Source organism: Festucalex cinctus, chromosome 8 (assembly GCF_051991245.1).
Source record: "Festucalex cinctus isolate MCC-2025b chromosome 8, RoL_Fcin_1.0, whole genome shotgun sequence".
In the NCBI taxonomy this organism is placed as follows: Eukaryota; Metazoa; Chordata; class Actinopteri; order Syngnathiformes; family Syngnathidae; genus Festucalex; species Festucalex cinctus.
The window spans coordinates 26,416,345-26,437,431 of record NC_135418.1 but is presented as its reverse complement, the minus strand read 5'-3'; the positions used below and the strand labels follow the sequence as shown (position 1 = coordinate 26,437,431).

The following is a 21,087-nucleotide window of genomic DNA, read 5'->3' as shown; positions in this document are numbered from 1 at the left end:
AATTAATAGTTATGATTTTGATGATGTGTCATTAGAACCTTTTAGTTCCCACAAGTTAATTAAAGAAACACGCAGACACAAACAATGTCATTTGACACTTTTTATTCATGCATGCCCTTTTTTTTCCACAGACAATCATGAAGATGATTTATTTTTATTTTTTCGAAAGTAAGGCAACTTATGAGGAAACGAGGACTGTGCGTTGTTGTTACTTCCTCAGGCCTCGCTTGCTTCTGCGGCCCTTTGAACTGACAAACAAAGTTAAAATTAGGACAGATCAGCATGCGCTACAAATTCTGCCTAGTAACAAGCGACCTCACAAACGCGAAGCAACCCGAAGATACCGTTGATCTTGCTAAATCTGTTACCTTGCTAACGTTAGCGTACAGTCACTGTTGACTGCCGTTAGCAGTTAGCGGCTAACAATCCACTGTTGTTTATTGAAGACTCATGTATATCTTAGTTGTGACTGAATGGCATATCAGTGTTTTTAGCAAAGATTCTTATTTATGCCTAGCAACAAGTCACCTCACAAAATGCTAGCTCATTGATTGGTTTACTGTTATTAGCAGTTAGCGGCTAACAACATACTGTTTTTAGCAAAGGCTCTTGTTCAGTTCCAGCAATGACTCAATGAGCGAAGTTAACACCGTTGTCAATGTCCCACCCTTTGATAGCTTTGGGCCGCACGTTTTATTTTTGATTTTTTAATGCCGCATCAATTCTGCCCAGCAACAAATGACCGGGAAGCGAAAAGGCCAGCTAGCTAACATGTTAAGTCATTGTTTGTGGTTGTTTTTACCTAGAAGTGAATGCATACATTCACTGTTGTTAACCGTTAGCGGCTACCACCTTGAAGAAGTTGTTGTTTGTAGCTAACACTCTTGTTGATATCCAACAATGACTCAATGATCTAAGCAGGCAGTGTATGAGCGGTCCGAGGGGGAATCCAGCGTGATTTGGATGGCGTTGGGGTCACCAATGATCGTGTTGCACTTAAGACCTCTCAGCTGTTGTACCTCATCCCTCCGTCACCCCTTTGGGTACATCCGCTACCCTCTAGCTATGCTTGTGTTTGTCACACAGCCTCACTTGAAGCACCTTTTTGTCCCACTTAAGCCCCCCCGTGTGTAGCCCACTTAGCAGGCTGGCAGCTGACCGTCGCAGCTGCTAAGTGGCCTTGTTAAGAGCCCCGCACTGTTTATTTGGACGTGAGATTATGTATTGATCCATCGCACATCTGTCAATTATTTGCGAGGAAAGCGGCATTCTTGACCGTACTTACACTTTCTGATGGTCGGTGACGCGGTTTCTCAGCACAGTCACCTGCGTGAGATCATAACATAGCAAACATCAATTTACGAGGTACAAAATACTGCAGATTGGCTAGTTTTGTGGTACGAAGTGCGAGTCCGTTATTAGGTACAAAATGCAATAAATTTGTCTATATGTTAGGAACAAAAAGGGTAGGAAATGAGTTCTAGACAATGGATTATTTTTTTAGGTCATAAATGTATGGGTAAATATTGATATATTGGACGGTGACTCGTATCTGGAAAAATTCGCAAGTTGGGTCACTCGTATCTCAAGGCACCACTTTAGCTACATGATGCCTCATTGGTCAATGTTTCCGTCTCATTGAGTCACCTCATATTTCTGCTTCATGTATTTGTACTGAAGTTCAAACTTCTCCGCCTCCAGTTGTCGCATCCATTCCATCAGTTCGTTGGCCTTTTCCCTGCATAGACGTATACATACGTACATAGATCGATCGATTGACTGATATAGTGATTGATTTCCAGATCTGCACCTGAGTTTGTCCTCCCTCAGTTGATCAATGTTTAACTCCTTGCGCCGGTCGTTGAGGATCTTCTTCTTCTTCTCTCGCTCCGTTTGTCGCTTGGTTCCCGACTGAGTCTGCTGGAACACAACCAAAATATTAGGAGCATTTAAGATGTATCAGAATGATCAGAATACGGGATGGTAATATTTTCTCTCACTTTGTAGCCGGTGAAGCTCAGGTTGCTCAGGATCATTTTCTTCCTGGCATCCTCGTTGGCTTTCTTCTTGGCCTCTTCCTCCTCCTTCCTTGCTTTCTCCTCCTGAGAAAGCACAAAATCTGTTTTTGTTTTTACTCGCTGGGTTAGTTTCGGTGAGATTTGATTTTTTTTAGAGGCTATGAACAAGACAAAACGTTAAAAACGAGTTGATCCATTTTATACAATCTGTCCGTTTGTTCATTAGTTGCAAAAGACAAGCTACTAGTCAATTTAAGTACAAAAATAGCGAACTATATGTTTTAAAATGTTTCTAATAGGTCAGTACAATAATTGAGTCATTTTATTAGTCACAAAATACATTTGTCAGTTTAGGTACAAAATGGTACAAAAGAAAATATTTTGCTCCCTCCCACCAAAAAAAACTCTCTGCCGTAACTATAAATAATTTGTCTCGAAACTTGTGCTATTATACAGAAGAGGCAATACTCCTTGTGCACTCTTGACAATGAGAGTGACAGTGCCACCTACTGTAGTGGATGTCCAATTACATGTAGCTATTTGAGAAGATGGAAAAAAAAATCACAAATTGGTCAGTTTAATAGGCACAAAAAGCAGCTGCGGCAACTTCGTTAAAGTAACAAGTCGTTAATTTTGCTAACGTGTCGATGTATTAGCTACAAAAGGTTGCCAACTAGTCAATATATAAGGTACAAAATAGTCGGTTAAACAACCGATTACAAAATGTAGTCAGGTGGTCTGTTTATTAGGCATAAGCAACAACAAATTACCACACTGAAAATATATAAATATCGGTAATAAATGCAACATGTTCATTAGGTAATAAAAAAAAAATGTAACTATGGTAGTCAGTTACTCTTTGACCCTTTGGAGTATATTTCCAAACCAAACCCTATCGAGAAAAACAGGAATTCTGTCTCAAACCGTGACGCAGAGCGCGACGGACTGGACTCACGGCCATTTTGTTCTGTCGTTCTTTTTCCCTCTCCGCTCTGATCTTCATCTGCTCGGCTCTCTCGGACCTGCGCTTCTCCTAAAGAGTCACAAAGGGAAGACAGATGGAAGGAAAGCGTGTCGCCGGTTTGACGGCGACACCCGACGGCCGGCGGACGTCGGGGAGCCTCACGATGCGGTCGGTGAGGCTGAGGAGCTCCTCTTCCTCCTTCTTGCGCTTCTCAAAGTGATCCTCGATCAGTGTCTGGAGCTCCGTCAGGTCTTTCTCCATACGCTTGCGGTGGATGTCCTGAAACATGACGAGATCAGTCAGTCAATTTAATCAATCGTCGTAATAGAGATGATCAACCAATTGAGGGTCATTTAAAAAAAAAAAAAAAAAAAAAAAAAGGCATGAAAATGTTCAACTCACGTCAAAGTCCACTTTTTCCCCATCTGGGATTTTGGGAGCAGACAAACAGGAAACAAAACCAGGCCTGACCACAAATAAAAATAATTTTTAAATCATCTAATTGAATGAAACACATCATCTCTTACCTTTTCCTCTTGGCGTCTTTTACGTACAAAAAAAATAAGCAAAATAAATAAATAAATATGAGTAATATCAATAAAAATGCATCACGGGTAATATTGTTAGCGCTCCTTACCTTCGTCATGCTCGTCGCCGCCATCTAGTGAACATCACAAAAAGGTCATGAAAACGCTCGGGTTCAAAACTGGCTTAAAAGGTGCGGTCCAACTCAAATCATGCATATTCATTTAATGAGTTGGCCACATGCGTGGATGTGCACTAAATCAAATTTCATCTTGGTGGTGAAGTGTCGCCTCAGCCAGTGAAAAATCTCCAATAACTCTTGACACATTTTGGGAGAATAATATAGTGACTAGATGTGGTCAATTTATAGATTTAGTTGCTAATCACGTTCGGGGGGGAAATAGGTCATTAGTTCGGGTGGAATAGTGCTTTTTGTATTTTGAGTACATTAAAAAAAGAAAAGAAAAAAAGTGCTGGTGTACCTAATGATTTGGCCTGCTGAGTTGAATCATTTAGGCTACAGTCACTTTTTGAGTGCAAGTGTTTCACTTTAACGCAAAGAGGTTTTTCCAGTTGATCGAGTGGAAAGACAACAGTTGAGTGACACAAAAGGAAAAAAAAAAAAAAAGGAGGCAGCTGCCATGTGGGCAGGTGCTGTCAGCGATGATGGAATGAAGGGGTGTGTGCATGTGCATGTTGCGTGCTGGTTATTAAAAATAACTCTGGTGTTATCTATGCCAAAATCAAAGATGGAGAGGGAGGATGAGGCATTATTTGTTCTTATGTGTATTTTTATTTACTTTAAATATTTATATATTTTTATGTTTTTAAATATTGTAAATAGCACTCTATAATATTGTACTTTATAAAAAATATAGACTAACAAGAATGACAAAAAAAAAATGTAAATGCTACACTGATTCATTGTGTTGCTCCTTCTGGTGTGCCGGTCTTGCCCACTGGGGGCAGTATAAAGATAGGCCTTTCTTAACGTCATGACTTTTGTGTACGTGGAAAAAGCAAAACAATATATTTAGATATTTTTAATTGGCATGAATTACACATGCAGTGCATGTCATAAAAGTGAAAGCTACTCCTGTCTTAAGTTTTTTATTATTATTATTTGTGTCTGACGTATTTTTATTTTATTTTTATTTTTTTACGACGAGACGGAACACATCCATGTGCACGTGCACCACTGATGACAGGCGTGGCTGCATTTTGCAAAATAAAAGCTGCCGAAGCGGAACTACCTCCATCTACCACCTCCTCCTCTGCAATCTCCACCTCTTCTTGCGCTTCTTCTGTGCAAAGCAAGCATGAAGCGTTAGCAGCAAACAAAGCAGCATCCACGTGATTATTTTGGTGATGATGACCACTCGGCCTGTTGCACTGTGTCCACTGTAGTGAGACTGTGGGTCCAACTAGGGGGGTAATTCTATCTCTTTGGCATCTAGGGAGGTATATGGGGCGAATGAAGGTGGCTATTGTGTCTTTTCAAAGTAGAAGTCTGGGAAATAGTTCAGGTTTTGTAGCGTGTGAACAGTGGGGCAGTGATTCGTCAACGTTTGGGATGTGTACCAATAGTGGTGTGCTGGTTCCCTCTTGTGGTAAGCAAAAGAAGTGCTGCTTTCAAAGCTCCAACTGTGCAGTTTTTTTATTATTATTATTTTTCCCAGATTTGCAATTAATCTCTACACATCCCTTTGAATAGAAAACAATTCTGTTTACAAACCACATTTAAATAATTAAAAGTATCACCAAGTATTCTGGTTACGCAAGGCCATGTAAACAGTAAACACCCGCAAAAAAACAAATATGCTCATATTTCAATTTTAAAAACCTGAATATTTGGTCATATAAACACGTATCGAGATACCGCCATTGAACAGAACATTGGTTTGTGTTCTGCGCATGCTCTGTTCACATGGAATTTGTTGGTCTTTTGTGTACAGGAAGTACTTGTATGCTGCATCTGGTGCGCAGGAAATACACAAGCAGAGGTAAACCAAAATGGCGGAACTCAGATGCATCACACTATTATTGTGCTAAAATACATAAATATAATATAATATACGGTAGAAATTAAGAAGCAGAAATGACGTCTATTTGCATAATGACGTCACAATCACCATGTATTCCGGGAGTAAAATGTCCGCTCACGCACGTAAACGAAATGTGAACTTTAACCCGAATATTGATGCCATATTAACATAGTCAACTCAAAACCAGGGAAGTAAATACAAAAATGACAAGACAATGAAGAACACCTGGTCTAGGCTGATTGGAAGAGGGACCGTGTTGACGACAAAAAAAAAAAAAAAAAAAAAATGAACAGGACAACATTTGAACCACAAGAGAACAAGACGTGACAAAACCAAAATACAAATCTAAACAGAACTTCTGTGAATGAAATATACCCCACCAGACGCCGGAATGAGAGGTGCTATTCACCAGCTAGCTTGTAAGCTAACAGGCTTGAGCCAAGTCACGTTTTATTTGTGATGCACTTTTAACTTAACTTTTAACATCAATTCAAATGGCAATACTGTCTACATGTAAGATGGAGGCTGAAAAACCAAGAAGATGCATCCAGCAGGGGATAAAGGTCAGCAAGGTGGACAGGCACAGCTGCCCCCGGTACAGTGGCAGCAGGACAAAAATACAAAAGAGCAAAGGAGCACAGGGAAGCCGGCGGCTTAGCGCGCCGCGTGCTAAGCGTCGGGCTCAAAGCGCGTAAAGCAGCAAATCAAGTGGCAGCAAAAACACAAGCAGCTGATTGGATGGGGTGAGCTTTAGCGCCTCCAAAGCCCCTGCAGGCTGAAGAACAAACAACCGCACGTCGCCGAGAAGCTCAGGTAGGAAGCGCGCGCGCATGCTTTGCATGGAAAGCATGTGATGAGAATGGAAGCTGGAAATTGGACTTGCTAAAATGCGTGACGTCACATTACATGGACTTTTTTTGTTTTGTTTTTTAAACAGTGTATTCCATGTGTATTTATTTATTGATAATGCACCGCATGGAATTTTAGATTTAATATAATTTTTATTGTTTTATTCCGTATGGATGTTTTTATGATTATTATTATTATTATTATTATTATTATTATTATTATTATTATGATGAAGGTTGTGAGGGCTTATATATTCTTACACTAACAGATAAGAATGCTAATCAGTAGTAAATCAATTCTTCATTACTTATTAAAACCATTTTCTATGCACTAACATTTGTTCATTAGTTTTGTTAAAAATAAAACTCAAATTATGTCAAATTGAGTGATAGAAATGGACCATTTAATGATTTACTGTCGTTTTTTGTTCTATTCAGTGATTTTATTGGTGATAATTTACGTTATTTAAAAAAAAATATGTTACATAACTCATCTTTGCAATTAATTACATTGTTTAATTGGTTGAGTAAAAATTGACTGTTAAATAATTTGAAATAAAATGTTTAAATGCATTCATGAAATAGTATTAACGAATATAAATTAGTAGCATTTATAATGTTACCCTTGAATTAGGGGTGCACCGATCACACTTTTTTGGCCGATCACCGATCACCGATCTTTAAAACTGTCTGACCTGCCGATCTCGATTTTTGCCGATCCCGATTTTTTTTTTTTCCCTCAAAACCAAGAGAATACACCTTAAATGTTCCTTTTTTTTTTATTGGAAAACACTGAGCAATACCTGTCAAACAAGGTAAAACATGTTTAAAACACATTTAGTAGTTCTCTCAAATATAATTGAAATAAAAAATAATAAAATAAAACTTGTGGAATAGGTTATAGCAAAGACCAGTTTTGAGAGTTTTCAAAAAAAAAGTGCACGGCAGTATCAGTAAAGCTTCCTTCCTGAGTATTTTTTCCTTGTAGTGCAAAACGAATAAATGTCTAAATGCAGATGTGTCACAATCTAGATGTAAAATATCCATCCAAAAATATCTTGCACCAACTTATAGGATCAAAACCTCCTAAAGTAAAACATTCTACAAAAAAAAAGTGCAGCATGCACAACATTTTCAAAGTCAACAAGTTGTCACAACAACACAACTCCAGTCACTTCTGCATTAATGGAAGGTTTTTCTTGATGAACAAAAGCATCTCTGCTTTATCACCAGACAAACGACTTCTTTTTTCATCGACGACATGCCCAGCTAAGCTAAACAGGCGCTCGCTTTCAATGCTTGTGCATGGGGCAGAAAGATAGGCTCGGGCAAGTGCCGCAAGTTTAGGGAAACGATTTTCATTGAGCTTCCAGAAGGGTCCTCCACGACCGAAAAAGGCTGGTCATCTAATGCCATGAACTCCATTATTTTTCTCGTGGTCGCTTTGCTCCTTTCGCTGCTCATAAGCGCCAACAGCGGTCCATGGTCTGGCTCCTTGCTCGCGCTAGCTTTAGCTAAGTTAGCCTTAGCTTGGTTGCTAACTTCAAACGCCGCATACTCAGCAGTGTGGTGGGTCCTTAAATGACGAATGAGGTTTGTTGTATTGAATGCCTTGCGTGCAGTCCCACCACGACTTATTTCGACGTTGCACGAATTACAAATTGCGATCCTGGGCTCCTTTACTTTTATCGTGAAATACTGCCAAACTGTCGACATACTGTTGCTGCTGTTTGTATTGCAGCGCACACAAGTGCGCATTTGCACACGTGACCTTGTGAGCGGGCTTATGTCTCAGCAGAAGAGGGCAATGGTTGACTTTTTCGTACTTTTACGCGAGAGAGATGTGATCGGTAGACAAGATCGAATTTATTTTGAGGGATCGATCGATCACCGATCGCCCAAAATTACGAAAATTGAGGCCGATCGATCGGCCGACCGATCGATCGGTGCACCCTTACCTTGAATACCATTTAATGATACAGTATGTGTGTATATGTTAGCTATTATACTTATGTATATTTTTTTACAAGTTATACAATGTATATAAATAGAATATTTTAACAATTTATAATTAAATTTCATAAAATACTTCAATATATCATGACAAAATTTCAATTGAAAGTCTATAATTACATACTTTTTAATGTATAAAATTTGCATTTGTCATATACAGTACACAACATGACTGGTTTATGATCATCATTGTAAGTTGTTAGCCTGATACCATAATTAGCTTAAGCTTGTTTTTGTTTTTTTGTTTTGTTTTTTGTCTGTTGATTTTCAGGTGACTGTCAAGTGTTTGTCCACTTTGTTTGTGTTGTTGTTGGTTTTTTTCAATGTTTTTTTTTTTTTTTTTTTTTTTAAATATTCAAAAATGGCAGTTATGCTATCAGGCTAACATCATGCATCATTTTGTATTCATTATGTAAAGTTTGTGTCAATTGACTTACGGTGCTCCCTGCAAGAAAACACGCACGCACACGCAACAAAAAAAAACCCAATGCGTTAGTCTCCATCACGTCATGGCAGCGCCATCTTGTCCTGTACTCACTCGTACGAAGCCTCCTCGCCGTCCGACATATTGCACCACGAAGCACCTGCACCTTTTAATTAAAAAGAAGACCAAAAATTCAATTTATGCTGAAAAAAGAATAGAGAAAAAACAACAACAACAGCAGCAGACTCACAAAGATGCTGGTAGAGATGTGGAGGAGTGGGGAACGCTCCACGCTGTCCCCCCCCGCCCCGCCCCGGTTAAGCTTTTAAACCGGGCCTGGATCACATGGCGGCACAATGGCGGCTGGCGCATACCTGCAAACAGATGGCGGCGGGTATTAAAATGTACATTCTCATTGGACGTTCTTTGACTATTTTTACACTGCAAAAAACCTGGACGCAGACACTAAGGGGGGGTTAGAAGGTGGGCTTAGTGAGATGTGTCAACTTACTCCGGTGGGCTTTCAGGGGGCTTCTTTGATTTGCAAGAAGACTTTTATTGTGGGCCTTGGCTCCTGAACGAGTACCACGCGGTTGTGTGACCGACACCAAAAGTGGAGCCATGATCCAATCGGGAGCCCCCCCAAGCTGGCCATCTTCAACCTTTTGATCCACACGGAAACACAGCTGCATGCAAGCAGAACCTTCCATGCAGTTTGGGGAGGGAAAAAAAATAAACAAAACATGTATTTTCACTCAGGATTTAAACAAACAAACTACTTCTCAATTTACAGCTATGGGCTTCTCTTAATGTCTGGTGGTGATTTTTTTTCCTATGCACAGATTTTTTTCCCCCACTCACTCATTCACACATGTAAGCTTCTGTGACCCCTGCATACAATGTATTTGTAGTAATATTCTGTTGTTGTTGTTGTTGTTTTAATTCCCAAATTTTCCTGGAAAGCAGTTTGTCATCGTTTTTGAAGATGTTTAAAATAAATAAATAAATAAATAAATAAATAAGCAAAAAGAATAAAAATCCCAGTGCATTTTACAGCCAACATAACCATAAATTTCTTAGTAATGCGACAATCCATTTTCCGAACTACCCATGAATGCGTCACAAACTATGGCGGACACAGGAAGCATCACGCCGACAACACTCATCAAATGGTCGACAACGAACAAGCCATGTAAGTTGAGTGAAACTGTTATGTTGAAAATTAAGACATTTTATCACAACTACGTAAGCACGTCAGCAATTAGTGATAATTTGGGGTGAGATTATTGTGTAAAAATCCACGTCAAATCAATTGCAGTAAACAAAGACATTGTTTGCACATATAAAAAAAGAAAAAGAAAAGAAGAGATCGGGAATAAAACTGATCCTGGTCTGAATCGTTTTTGAGCTTTTGGTGTGTCTCAAACGTTTTCAAATGCGACCAGGGTACACTTTGAATTTGGAAATGGCTGCTTGATTCAAAACATGTCAGAAAAGGGGCAAAAACGTTTTCTTTAATTGTCACTTTTTTTTTTATCAGCTGATCTCCATGAATGCTTCATAACGTCATTTATTTGCTTTCAGAGAGAACTATATGGCAATTAAAAAAATCTTCACATTTGACTAGAAATCACAGAAATTTAGACTTTAAATAATTGTCGACACTTCCTTTCCATTTTATGTGCAATCAGCTCCTAAGCATGAATCAGATTTTACAGACAGTCAGACGAGGTTTCGATTCATCTTGGTCTCATTTTCTATCCCAAAAACTTAGCATGTTAGCATATGCATTGCATACGTTCTATCTATCTATCTATCTATCTATCTATCTATCTATCTATCTATCTATCTATCTATCTATCTATCTATCTATCTATCTATATCCAATCTCGAAATGTATTACATTCATTAAATCCCCATCAAAATTATACACAAAAACCTGAAATGATAACTTCAAAACAAGTTCTTGTTTTTTTGTTTTCTAAATAAAACTGTAGTCCCACATACTGGGGGGGGGGGGGGGGGGGGGGGGTTATAAGAACCAGAACTCCAGTGTTCTTCTGTTAAAAAGTTCTTTTCTCGACATCAATCCAACAATATGTCTGTCTCTCATGTCCAAATACTACTGCCTGATTTTACACTGATTGTAAGTTGACATCACCACCATGTGGTCAAAGTGAAAACTGACAGACTTTTGGTTCACAATGAAAGTGCTGCAAAAAAAAAAAAAAAAAAAAAAAAATGCATTTGGTGGACGTGTGCTCATTTTGGCCATTTCCATAGGTCAAAATCAAATGTTTTTGTTTGATTTCTTAACAAATTTGAGCCTCATATACCACGTATACAAATGTCATTATGTGAGGTCAGTGATGTGGCAAAATCTGAAAACTCATCAAACTCCTAAGAAGTCCGTTTTCAGCATCTGGAACTAGTTCTGATTGACAACACGGAAAAGTAAACAACAAGCATAAACGAGTTCTAGCTAGAACTGAAATTGTTAAATTACAGATAAATCATAAATTTTGGTTTGAATCAGCCATTTTAAGATTGCTTTTGACCCAGGGGTCATTTAAAGTCAAACTTGTCCTCGAGATTTTGTCTGACTGCTACCAAATTTGAATCATGCATACTAGACAGATGGGTCACACTATGTTCGGTATAACTGGAGTTTTTTGTCTTTGTGTGTGGGTAGAGATTGGTAGTGCTCTTGGATGACTTGCCATAAAACACAAAACATACTCAGTTTGTGTTGTATATTTATTGCATTGGCAGTGAAAGAGAACACACGAAAGGAAGTGCTGACAAATGCTCAGTGAGTAAAATTTGTGTCGCCTTCTGCTGGACTGTAATGATTGGCAGTTTATTTTATCGTGTGACAAGATCTACTGAGCGGGAGCCTGAGCGTCAAACATCTTCTTGCGGCCTTCCATGCCCGACATGGCCTCCACGTTCTTCCTCCAGTCGCTCACCTCCGCCGTCTTCTCCTGAAGAAGAGAAACAGTCAGTTCGGGGAATCTTTCTTTTGACTGACGCGTTCCCGTTCCCGCACACCGACCTTCTCCGCGTCGTCCTTCTTGACCGACTTGAGGTTGGCCCGCAGGTCCAGCGACACTTTGTGCTTTGAGCCGAGCAGCGAGCGGAGGATGGCGTCGGCCGAGACCCTCACCCGCCGGAGGTTGGGTCGCTTGAACTTCCCGCGCAGGTCCAGAACCTTGATGTTCAGGTCTTTAATCTAGACCACAACAGCGGAAGAACTTTTGTACCAACGGATCACTGATCGACATCGTCCGCGTGACTTTTACCTCTCGGGTGTTGTGAATGACTTTGGCCTCGATGTCGTACCGTTCCTCGTCCACCACGTCGATTTTGGAGTGTAGTTCTTCACATAGCTTCTACATAATCATTACAAGAACGTGGATACTTGAATAGTCGTCAGGGACATTTTGCTAAGCAGTGACGTCAGCTGGAAGGGTCTATATCAGGCTCGAAAAGGAAAGTCAATTCGATATTATTTGTTTTTTTAAAACCCAGCCCCTAGTACCTGTAACTCCTCCAAGCTCATTGAGTTGATGTTTAACGCTGGCGTCTTTTCCTCCAGATACTTTTCCTTCTGCTTCTCTTTCTCCACCAGCTCCTGTTCCAGATCCTCTTTGGCTTTGGCCACCATCAAGCTCTGCAGCACAATGACACGGAAACGCTTGCCTTTCTCTATTTTTTGCACGCTGATAACTGAAAACTCACCTTCAGCATGAGCTTGCGAGAAGCCGAGATTTTAGATTTCCTCTGCGGGGAAAACGATAGCGTGAATGAAGTGTGGTTGAACATACGGAAACGCGTCGTCGGGAGTCTTACCTCGGGCCTATCGCGTAATCATTGGAAACAAACAACGGCATTAGTGTCACCGCTCTGATTGTGTTTCCTAATAATCATGCTCTCAAAATAAACACAGTCGAGAGACGACAAACACAACACTTACGCTTTCTCAGGCATCTTGGCTATGCGAGTTGACCCTGAAAGACAAAAATAACACCTTTTGGGGCCCCCCTAAAGGATCTGAATACACTTTCCACTCCAGAAACATTCCAGCGCATTGATGAGTGTCTGGCCTTTCCCAGAATGGAACCATCCCACCTCGCCGGGTATTTATTGAATTACTCGCGTGGATCTTATCATACGTTTGTTTTATGTGTATGCTTAGCCTGCATTAGCATGTCTTGGTTGTTTAAAAAAAAAAAAAAAAAAGGCCTGCTGCGGAACATCAAGCTGTCAACTGAGGCTCTTGTAGCGCTCATTGCATTCTTACCTTAGCCAAAAACAGCCAAGTGATGGCAGACGTGACACCACAACATGGCGGGAATTGTTGCGGACAATTCTAAACGATGTTTATTCTTCTGGGAATGCTTCCAGCTTGTCAAAAACTCAACAGATGAGATTATTTACAATTACCGTACACTTAATTATGAGTATGCAATCTCAAAAGCTATCGTCACAATAAATTGTAGCTAAAAACAAGCAAAATGTTGGACATTTTGTTGAATAAAATATTGCGAGACGAACAAACTTTCTGAATAAAATGTCCTATTCAATTGATCAAATGTAAGCGTAAATTATTATTTCAAGCACAAAAGAGTTGTTGCATACCTTTTGTGGGAAGATGAAGTGAGACAGCAAGTGATGCGTGGAAGAAGCAGAAGGGATATTTATCCCTCACCCGCCTTTGTCCCGCCTCTTTCGCTTCATTTGAATACGCACGCGCGCACGCGCATGCGGCTCCCATCCGGAATAAAACGGGCGACGCAGACGCAGTTGCGTGATGTTTATTTTGCGTGTCACCGAGCTGGCATTCAAGGTAGAAAAAGAAGCCGCAACGTCACATTTCATAAAGTATACAAGCGTGCTCGTATATGTAGCAGCATGCTGACCTCTTTGTGTTTGCTTTTATTCTGGTCACGCACATGCGGCCATTGACCAATTCAAAACAAATAAGCAATATAAGAGCTAGTTTTCAAAAGTATTTGTATACTGTATTACTCATTGGGCTACTCTGTTAGCAGCTAAAATTCATAGTCATAGTATTATGGCCACTTAGAAAAAAACAGACAATATTAATGATATGAACGAGGATAAAATCATAATATCATGAGGATGAATGTATTTTTTTTTTTTTAGAGGGGAAAAAAGGTTTTAAACTGAGAAAAAAAGTCACCTTTAAGAACTTAAAGGGATGCTTCACTTATTTAGCCCATTATCGCAATAAAAAGTGAATATTTTGTCTATAATTAATTTGATAATAAACAATATCAAATTTATTATAGGCAAAATATTAATGGTTGACTACCAAAAATGGCTAAATAAGTAAAGTATCCCTTTAATTTCTACAGTACTTTAGAATGTTATAAAATGACATTTAGTACGTTTCAAAAACAATTGTGTTGACCAATCTTGTGCGGGTAAAAAAACCAAACAAAAAAAAACAAACAAACAAACTTGAAAATACACTCCTTTTTTTGTGTATTTTTTTTCTTCTCATAATACCATGACTTTATTTCTGGTTAATTCTTAGTGTTTTGTGGTAATATAATTGCTTTTTGTTCAACAAACAACAACAACAACAACAACAAAAATTATGATGGCCCTCGCAAAAGTGACTTCTTTTTTTTTTTTTAGATAATTGATTATTTTGTCATTAAAACTTTTTTCCCCTCTCTGATGTGTACAGTTTATCCCCCAAAATGTTTCATTTTCTCTTGAAACATTACAAATTTTCTCTCGTGCCAGTAAAACTTCATTTTCATATACCAATTTAATATTTTCATTGTGTGTCTTGCTGAATTTAAAGGTTGAACGAAAAACACTCAAATTGTAACACGACTTCATTCTTTACCTGAACATTTGAAAATATCTTACTGTAAAAGCTTTCATGACTCAAATTATGGGTGATTGTTATATTTTGTTTTCGGTGTAGCTGTAGCATGGCTAGGGTGATGATGTCAGTTGATGATGTCGACAAAACGAAGGTTGCTTGAGGCTTCGCGACTTCACTGGGAATGAGCCAGAGCTCCTGCACCCTGACCAAAACCAAAACCCTTGGGCCCAAAGTTCTTGGCGTAGCAACCTGCCAACACACAGCAGACCAATGAGAAGTAGCGCTACAAAGCTTTTGATTTGACAAAACATTTGAGGCTAGTTTACACCCTAATATTACCTTTACAGAAGACGTCGCCGTCTCTGTCTGCCACAGTGGTGGATTCCAGGCCTTTGCCGCAGTTAGCGCAACGGAAGCAACCTTTGTGCCATGACTGGGGAAAGAACAAAATAGTGAAAATTTTGACCCTAAAAAATTTCAGTTAATGTCATAAAGCATAAGAGATCTATAATTACGTTTCCGGCCCCGATAACCTTCTCCGCCGCGTACACCGTTTTGCCACAGCGGGGGCAAACGTCAGAGCCGCCAGCTTTCTTGGCAAACTTGGAAGTGTTGGGGTTATTGGTAGGATGGTGCGGAGTTTCTCTGTCATGAGAATGCAGAGGAATATTATGTTTATCTTGTATTGTTACCATTTTCTTAAAATCTGTGACACATGTTATGATATTCGTATAAAATTAAGATTGTTTCCCCAAATATAATTTTTTTTTCTTTAAATCATTTTCGCTTTATTCTTTATTCATGTTATTGTTGTCGTCTTGTAATGTTGAATACTCCTCTAATATTACCAATTTATTGATTTTTTTTAAAAAAAACGTTTTTTTCTGGGAAGTTCATTATAACAATATATTCTGTGCAACCCCACTAGTGTAAAAACAATATTCTAGTTAATATTGTGTTTGTGGATTTAAACAGCAAAATCCACCCGTTATTACCCACCTCAGGGGGCCTGGGGCGGCCATTTTGTCACTTCCTGTCGACTGAAAATGACATCACAGTTGCTCAGAGCTTATGCTGCATTTGAGTATGGTCGGAAGTCTGATATATCCGAGTTGTTTTTTCCCAGTGCCGACCCGAAAGCGTTCGAGGTGAAAGTAAACAACCAAAATGGCGGATAGTGGAAAATGTTTTTTTTTTTTATTTTGGTTCTTAAAACTCATTTTTGACCTCCAGCAAACTTACCTTCTCGTAGTTTTGCTTCATTTATTGTTTTTATCTTATTTCATAAGCATTCCATACAGTTCAGTAGTTCACCGTATAATTTTATGCCGGGAGATAGCGGCATACTGTCACGTACGTTGCGTTACGTAAAGATATGTCAAATATTTATGAATGAAGAAAGCTATCTAGTTTTATACTCGAGTATACTCAAATTGTGTTTTACCATTCACGGTCTGTGGTGGCCATTGTAGAGTGACGTCACTTGGAATTTCCGAGTTCAAGGGGGCATTCCCGTACAAACTTCCTGGTTTAAACTCGGAAAAGTCTGAATTCCGACCGTCCTCGAATGCAGCATTAGGCAACGACCAATTACGGCTCACCTGTTTTCTGAAGCTTAGACGTGATTGGTCGTTACCGGAGCAACTGTGATGACATTTTCAGTTGACAACAGGTGATAAAATGGCCGCCTCCACTTATAAGAAACTTAGGATTTTACTCTCCTAATTCAAATCATATCTTCTACAAAATAATAATATTTCAACCTCTCGTATTTCTCTCTTTTTTGACTTTATCATCCAAAAATGACTTTATGTAATCTGATTGTATTCACTTCATGAAAAATAATAACACATCTGATGCATTTAGTCGGTTTTCTTCTTACACTGGAGGCGTAATTCCAAGACCCTCTCCCGTGTCCATGCTGAGGGTCCCCGCTCCCCCGCCGAAGCCGTAGCCTTTTGGCCCGTACTTCTTGCCGTAGCACGACTTGCAGTAGATCTCGTCCACGTGCACGGCCACCGTTGTGCTGTCCAAGTTCTTCTTGCACACCACTTCCAATGAGAGGGGAGGGAAAATGTTGCAAAACTGCAGGTTCATATTTTTATGCCGATCCCACATTTTGTGTACATTTAATTGATTTCAAGTGGCGCATCATATGAATCATAAAAGTCAAACTCATGTTGGCTCAGGGGCCGCATGGAGGAAAATATATTACCAAGTGGGCCGCATCGGTAAAATAACGGAATATAACTACCATCATTTATACGCACATTTGTGGACCAACCCTAAATTACGGAGCTCAACTGTAATCATGTTGTTCCGAAAAATAACACAATTGCAAATGGAATGCGGTATACGAATCTGGACGTATTAAATCGACCTGTTTTGTTGTATATATGTTGTTCCCAGAATGCATTGCGTGGCGCAGTTAATGACGTTATAAGGACGCTAATCGCTAATCCTTGTCATCTATTTGTGTTAACCACCAGTAATTGAATTTGTGTCGTAATTAATACATTTATGTCGGTCTATGACTATAATTTAAATAAATAAATAAAATATTAATAATAATAATAATAATAATAATTAAACAAATTGTACCCTTAAGTTGTGTGTAAAATAACATCCAGGACGATTCCCCCGTACAAAATGCATTGTTTATCTGAGGACTGCTTGTGTAATTACAAATTTTATACATTTTGATTGTGGCCAGCTGATTCATTTGTCTGGCATTCCATTTTTTTATTATTATTATTATTATTATTTTTTACATTTTGTTTATTTTTTATTTATTTTTTTTATTTTATTTTTTTTATTTTTTATTTTTTATTTGTCTGACATTACAATTTAGTTATTTTTTCTAACTTTACAAAATCATCTGGCGGGCCGGATTAAACCCCTTTGCGGGCCTGATCTAGCCCGCGGGCCGTATGTTTGACACCGATGGTCTACACGCTCCTGTCCAAATGGCAAGTTTCTGTGATATAAAAAAAATAATAATGCGACTATCCCAATTCTGCCACAATATGAATGATGTCACATGAGCCAACGCAGCCTAAATGACTACAAAACGGCGCACGGCATTATAAGCTAAAACAACTGTGTGTCATAGATAAACACTTTGCTCGGGGGGGGGCGAGCGTGTGCGCCTTCCCCTTCCATAAAAGGACAACTTTGTCACATGTTTCCAAGCACATCCATATAAGGACGCCGATGTGTCAAACTCAACCATTTGCTCTGCTCGGCATTCCACGCCGACACTTGACAGTTCTCCCGTTGTGATAGATGGACTTACTGCATAGGAAGCAGGATTTATGCCAGCTCTTCCCTTCGCATTGCACTTCCTCCGCAAAGTAGACCGTCTTCTGGCAGCAGCCACACTTGTTCCCTCCTCCGAAAGGCATCCTGTGTACGTGCAGGTTAACCATTCATTGGTCAGCTCAGTACAACTATACCTTTTAAACGGATAAGATAGTGTTCGTTTTGGAGTGGGGAATATGGGAAGAGAGTAGCCGAACAGGGGTGGAAAAACTCACAGCCAGTCATCCTGGCAGACTTTTCAGTCGCCTAATCTACAAGATCGTCCTTTGTAAACAGGACATTCCTTAGTGGTAACATCAGGTCAAGAATTGAGTTTATCTTCCAACTGGGGCCTTGATATGATACCAAAAGTAGCTAGACATGTTTTTTTTGTTTTTTATGTCTGATAAAAAGTTTAGAATCAAACCTTACCTGGATGGCTGTCGTCTCTCTGTTGCTTCACGTCCACTAAAGACGTCCAGCGTGGTGATGAGAGCAAAGAGAGAGCAACTCACAGGACACTGAGCTGATCAGAGGGAGGAGCGAGACGAGTGTGTGCGAATGTGTCAGGGAGAGTTTTTTTTTTTTTCTTCAAAAGGCCATAATGGAATGACAAAACATGGAATGTGGTTATAATGTCAGCTCAAAGCATTTTCCCGTTTCTCTGTGATGTAATTTCTGATATCATGCTATGTTTTTCTTGATATATTATGACATTTTTGTGTGTATGTGTGTGTTAGCTGGTTGAATCAGCTAGTTGGAGTAGTTGACTAGGGATACTGATTATCGACAGGGCATATTGTGGGCACGTAGTAGAATAATAGAATAGTATTGTAGTCTTTTTTTTTTTTTTTTTTTTTTTCTTTTTTAATCTGACTGCTGATTAGAACTTGTGGTTGATTAATTTCCATTTGCAGTATTTTGCACACCGGCACCTTGCTGAAATGAATGGAGCATGTTGGCCGCCGCCCACAATGATCATTTTTCAGTGCGTGTCGGCCATATATCAGTAAGATTGTAACGATAATGGTAAGAATATCCCAATAAAAACGATAAAATCGCCACAATATCGCCATCGTCATGTCATGATATGAACTCACAGCAATTTCAGGGAAGCAACCCCATTCACTTCTTACTGGATTTTAACTGATTTTGCGAGGCCCACAGAATATTGTGTTCTATGGCTACAAAGATATGGAACCTACCAAAAGAAAGATTAGAGTGTCTTCTTTCATCAGGAAAAAAAGTACATTTATATATGTTTTATTTTGCAGCAATTAGCATTAGAATATAGCTAAGTTTCACCGATATTCACCCTGGTGAAAACACTGTCAAAACGAGATTGTTGCAGTATTGCCCTGGCTGATCTCTTATACTCCGCTACCGCCTGCTGGCCATTTTTTTGTCATAACTACCACTGCTTTAAGCCTCCTTTTCATGTCAAAAGCTGCATCAAAGTCTTCTGTATGCTCTTGCATTAAAGAAATATATACCTAAACGTATAAATCAATTTTTGGAAGTAAAGACCAAAGTATTAAAAAACGTATTTACACGTTTTTGGGTTTGAATGAGTTAAAAGCAGCACATCTGTTAAAAAGGTGAGGTTGTATTCCATTTGTACGTTCCCAGCACGCTCTGGTGGTTAGTTTATTAGAGCGGCTTAATTTTAATTAGGCATGTTTTGCCCACTTATGTTTAAGATGAAGTGAAATCTAACCTGTTTTGAGTTATTCCACAAATTGACTCATTTCCCTCATAACATGATGATTTTTCTTGTGATATTACAAATTTATAACTTTTCTCTCTCTCATAGCATGACGACTCTCGAAAAGTTAAGTTTTGTTTTAGAACATGATTTTTTTTTTTTTTTTGTCCAGTGGTCAGACTTGAAAGTAGATCTGGACGGAAGTTATTATGTAAAACAGCCTCACTGCTGACACATTTTCTGAAACAGGCAGAAGACAAAATATTTATGATGTTGCGTAATTTTAATTTCACACTCCATTTGTATACAAGCTACTAAAAAAATTCCGTCATCCTTATTTTGCATCTGGAACAGCATCCACTCTTCTGGGAAGACTTGCCACAAGATGTTGGAGCAAGTGATGTGACCCGCCCGTGTCCTCCTCCTCCCTTCTCGCTTCAAGCATCACGCGAAGAGACGACGACGGAGTCAAGACGTCTATTTATAGCCCGCCTCTCCTTTCGGACAGCGCTCGCCCTCGCTTCGCCGCTGCGCGGACTCGTCTGTGGAAGCGGGAGCGAGGGAAAGGTGAGCGACAGGCGCTGGGTGGATTAATCCGGACGAAGGCGATGGGAGGCAACGTGCGATAAAGAGGCGGCAGGCGCCTGCAGGAGGATGCGGCGTTCGCCAGCTTCTCTCCTGCTTGAGACCGCAAGACTGCACAAGATAAGGGAGGAAGAGGTGAGTGGATTCTTATTATTTTTATTTTTTGCACGTTTAGACTTCAATAATATGCACAGATAATATTTCTGAGTTTTGTTTTATTTTAAAGCTTTTTGGTGGACACAAACATAAACCACAGCCACTTAAATATTTTGTCATGTTCACTGATGAGTTACTATAAGTGTTTGATACTCAAATTATGACTATTATTTATTGTATTATTATTGGGTCGCAGGTGCTGAGCCTATCCCAGCTGATTTGGGGCAAAAGGTGGGGTACATAAAGACCAAATAATGTTCAGACTAACGTAGTTAATGTGGGAGTAAGCCAGAGTAGCTAAATTGAATTATATTCAAATTGTTTCTTTTTTTAAATTATTTGTATTAATTGTTTTAATGTTTTAATATTCTTTTATTTTATGTAAGGGATGGATGGTGAGTATGGCCAATACCTGGCCTTATTTCAACATCGGTACTTACAGTAGTGGTCAACTCAATACCAGTATCGGCTGCCCTTTTTTGGCGATTTTATAATCAATTAAACTATTAGAAGAAGAAAAATGGGCATTAATTTCATGCATTTTAGGAAAATAGTGGGATATGTAGATCTATCTTTAAAATTATCTCTCTTCTTTTGGAGGGGGGGGTTGTGTATCAAAAGTATTAGTGGTATCGGTA

The 21,087-nt window shown here is 39.2% G+C and overlaps 4 protein-coding genes across 9 annotated transcripts in view; 1 reads left to right on the top strand and 3 right to left on the bottom strand.

Moving 5' to 3' along the window:
• Positions 1–85: 85 nt before the first annotated feature.
• tnnt2b (troponin T type 2b (cardiac)) lies at positions 86–9,125 on the bottom strand. 5 transcript variants are annotated; one of them, XM_077531018.1, is made up of 12 exons: positions 9,088–9,125; positions 8,952–9,003; positions 3,620–3,643; positions 3,510–3,525; positions 3,385–3,448; positions 3,145–3,261; positions 2,974–3,051; positions 2,001–2,102; positions 1,811–1,920; positions 1,648–1,738; positions 1,286–1,326; positions 86–248 (listed from the first exon to the last, which is right to left on the bottom strand). In XM_077531018.1, the coding sequence occupies exons 6-12, from the start codon at positions 3,241–3,243 to the stop codon at positions 209–211; spliced, it is 561 nt and encodes a 186-aa protein (XP_077387144.1). In that variant the 5' UTR covers positions 3,244–3,261; positions 3,385–3,448; positions 3,510–3,525; positions 3,620–3,643; positions 8,952–9,003; positions 9,088–9,125; the 3' UTR covers positions 86–208. The 5 variants fall into 5 exon arrangements, with proteins under 5 accessions (XP_077387144.1, XP_077387140.1, XP_077387141.1 ...); XM_077531014.1 differs by lacking the exons at positions 8,952–9,003; positions 9,088–9,125 and adding an exon at positions 4,761–4,779 and having other exon boundaries at positions 3,510–3,643; XM_077531015.1 differs by lacking the exons at positions 8,952–9,003; positions 9,088–9,125 and adding an exon at positions 4,761–4,779 and having other exon boundaries at positions 1,811–1,917; positions 3,510–3,643.
• Positions 9,126–9,943: 818 nt separating this feature from the next.
• The window catches only part of nav1b (neuron navigator 1b), a 70,055-nt gene continuing 58,911 nt past the window's right edge, over positions 9,944–21,087 (top strand). For both annotated transcript variants that reach the window (XM_077530965.1, XM_077530966.1), the window contains exons 1-2: positions 9,944–10,029; positions 20,063–20,428. The gene's annotated coding sequence lies outside the window, so the exon portion shown is untranslated. The remainder of the gene's footprint in view (positions 10,030–20,062; positions 20,429–21,087) is intronic.
• LOC144024575 (troponin I, slow skeletal muscle-like) lies at positions 11,596–13,626 on the bottom strand. The gene is made up of 6 exons (XM_077531019.1): positions 13,479–13,626; positions 12,579–12,847; positions 12,379–12,510; positions 12,140–12,229; positions 11,893–12,069; positions 11,596–11,821 (listed from the first exon to the last, which is right to left on the bottom strand). Exons 2-6 carry the CDS (start codon positions 12,660–12,662, stop codon positions 11,720–11,722), a joined length of 585 nt encoding a protein of 194 aa, XP_077387145.1. The 5' UTR covers positions 12,663–12,847; positions 13,479–13,626; the 3' UTR covers positions 11,596–11,719.
• On the bottom strand, positions 13,639–18,603 carry LOC144024576 (cysteine and glycine-rich protein 1-like). Its single transcript, XM_077531020.1, has 6 exons — positions 18,436–18,603; positions 17,999–18,108; positions 16,586–16,754; positions 15,219–15,348; positions 15,043–15,136; positions 13,639–14,952 (listed from the first exon to the last, which is right to left on the bottom strand). The coding sequence occupies exons 2-6, from the start codon at positions 18,105–18,107 to the stop codon at positions 14,876–14,878; spliced, it is 579 nt and encodes a 192-aa protein (XP_077387146.1). The 5' UTR covers position 18,108; positions 18,436–18,603; the 3' UTR covers positions 13,639–14,875.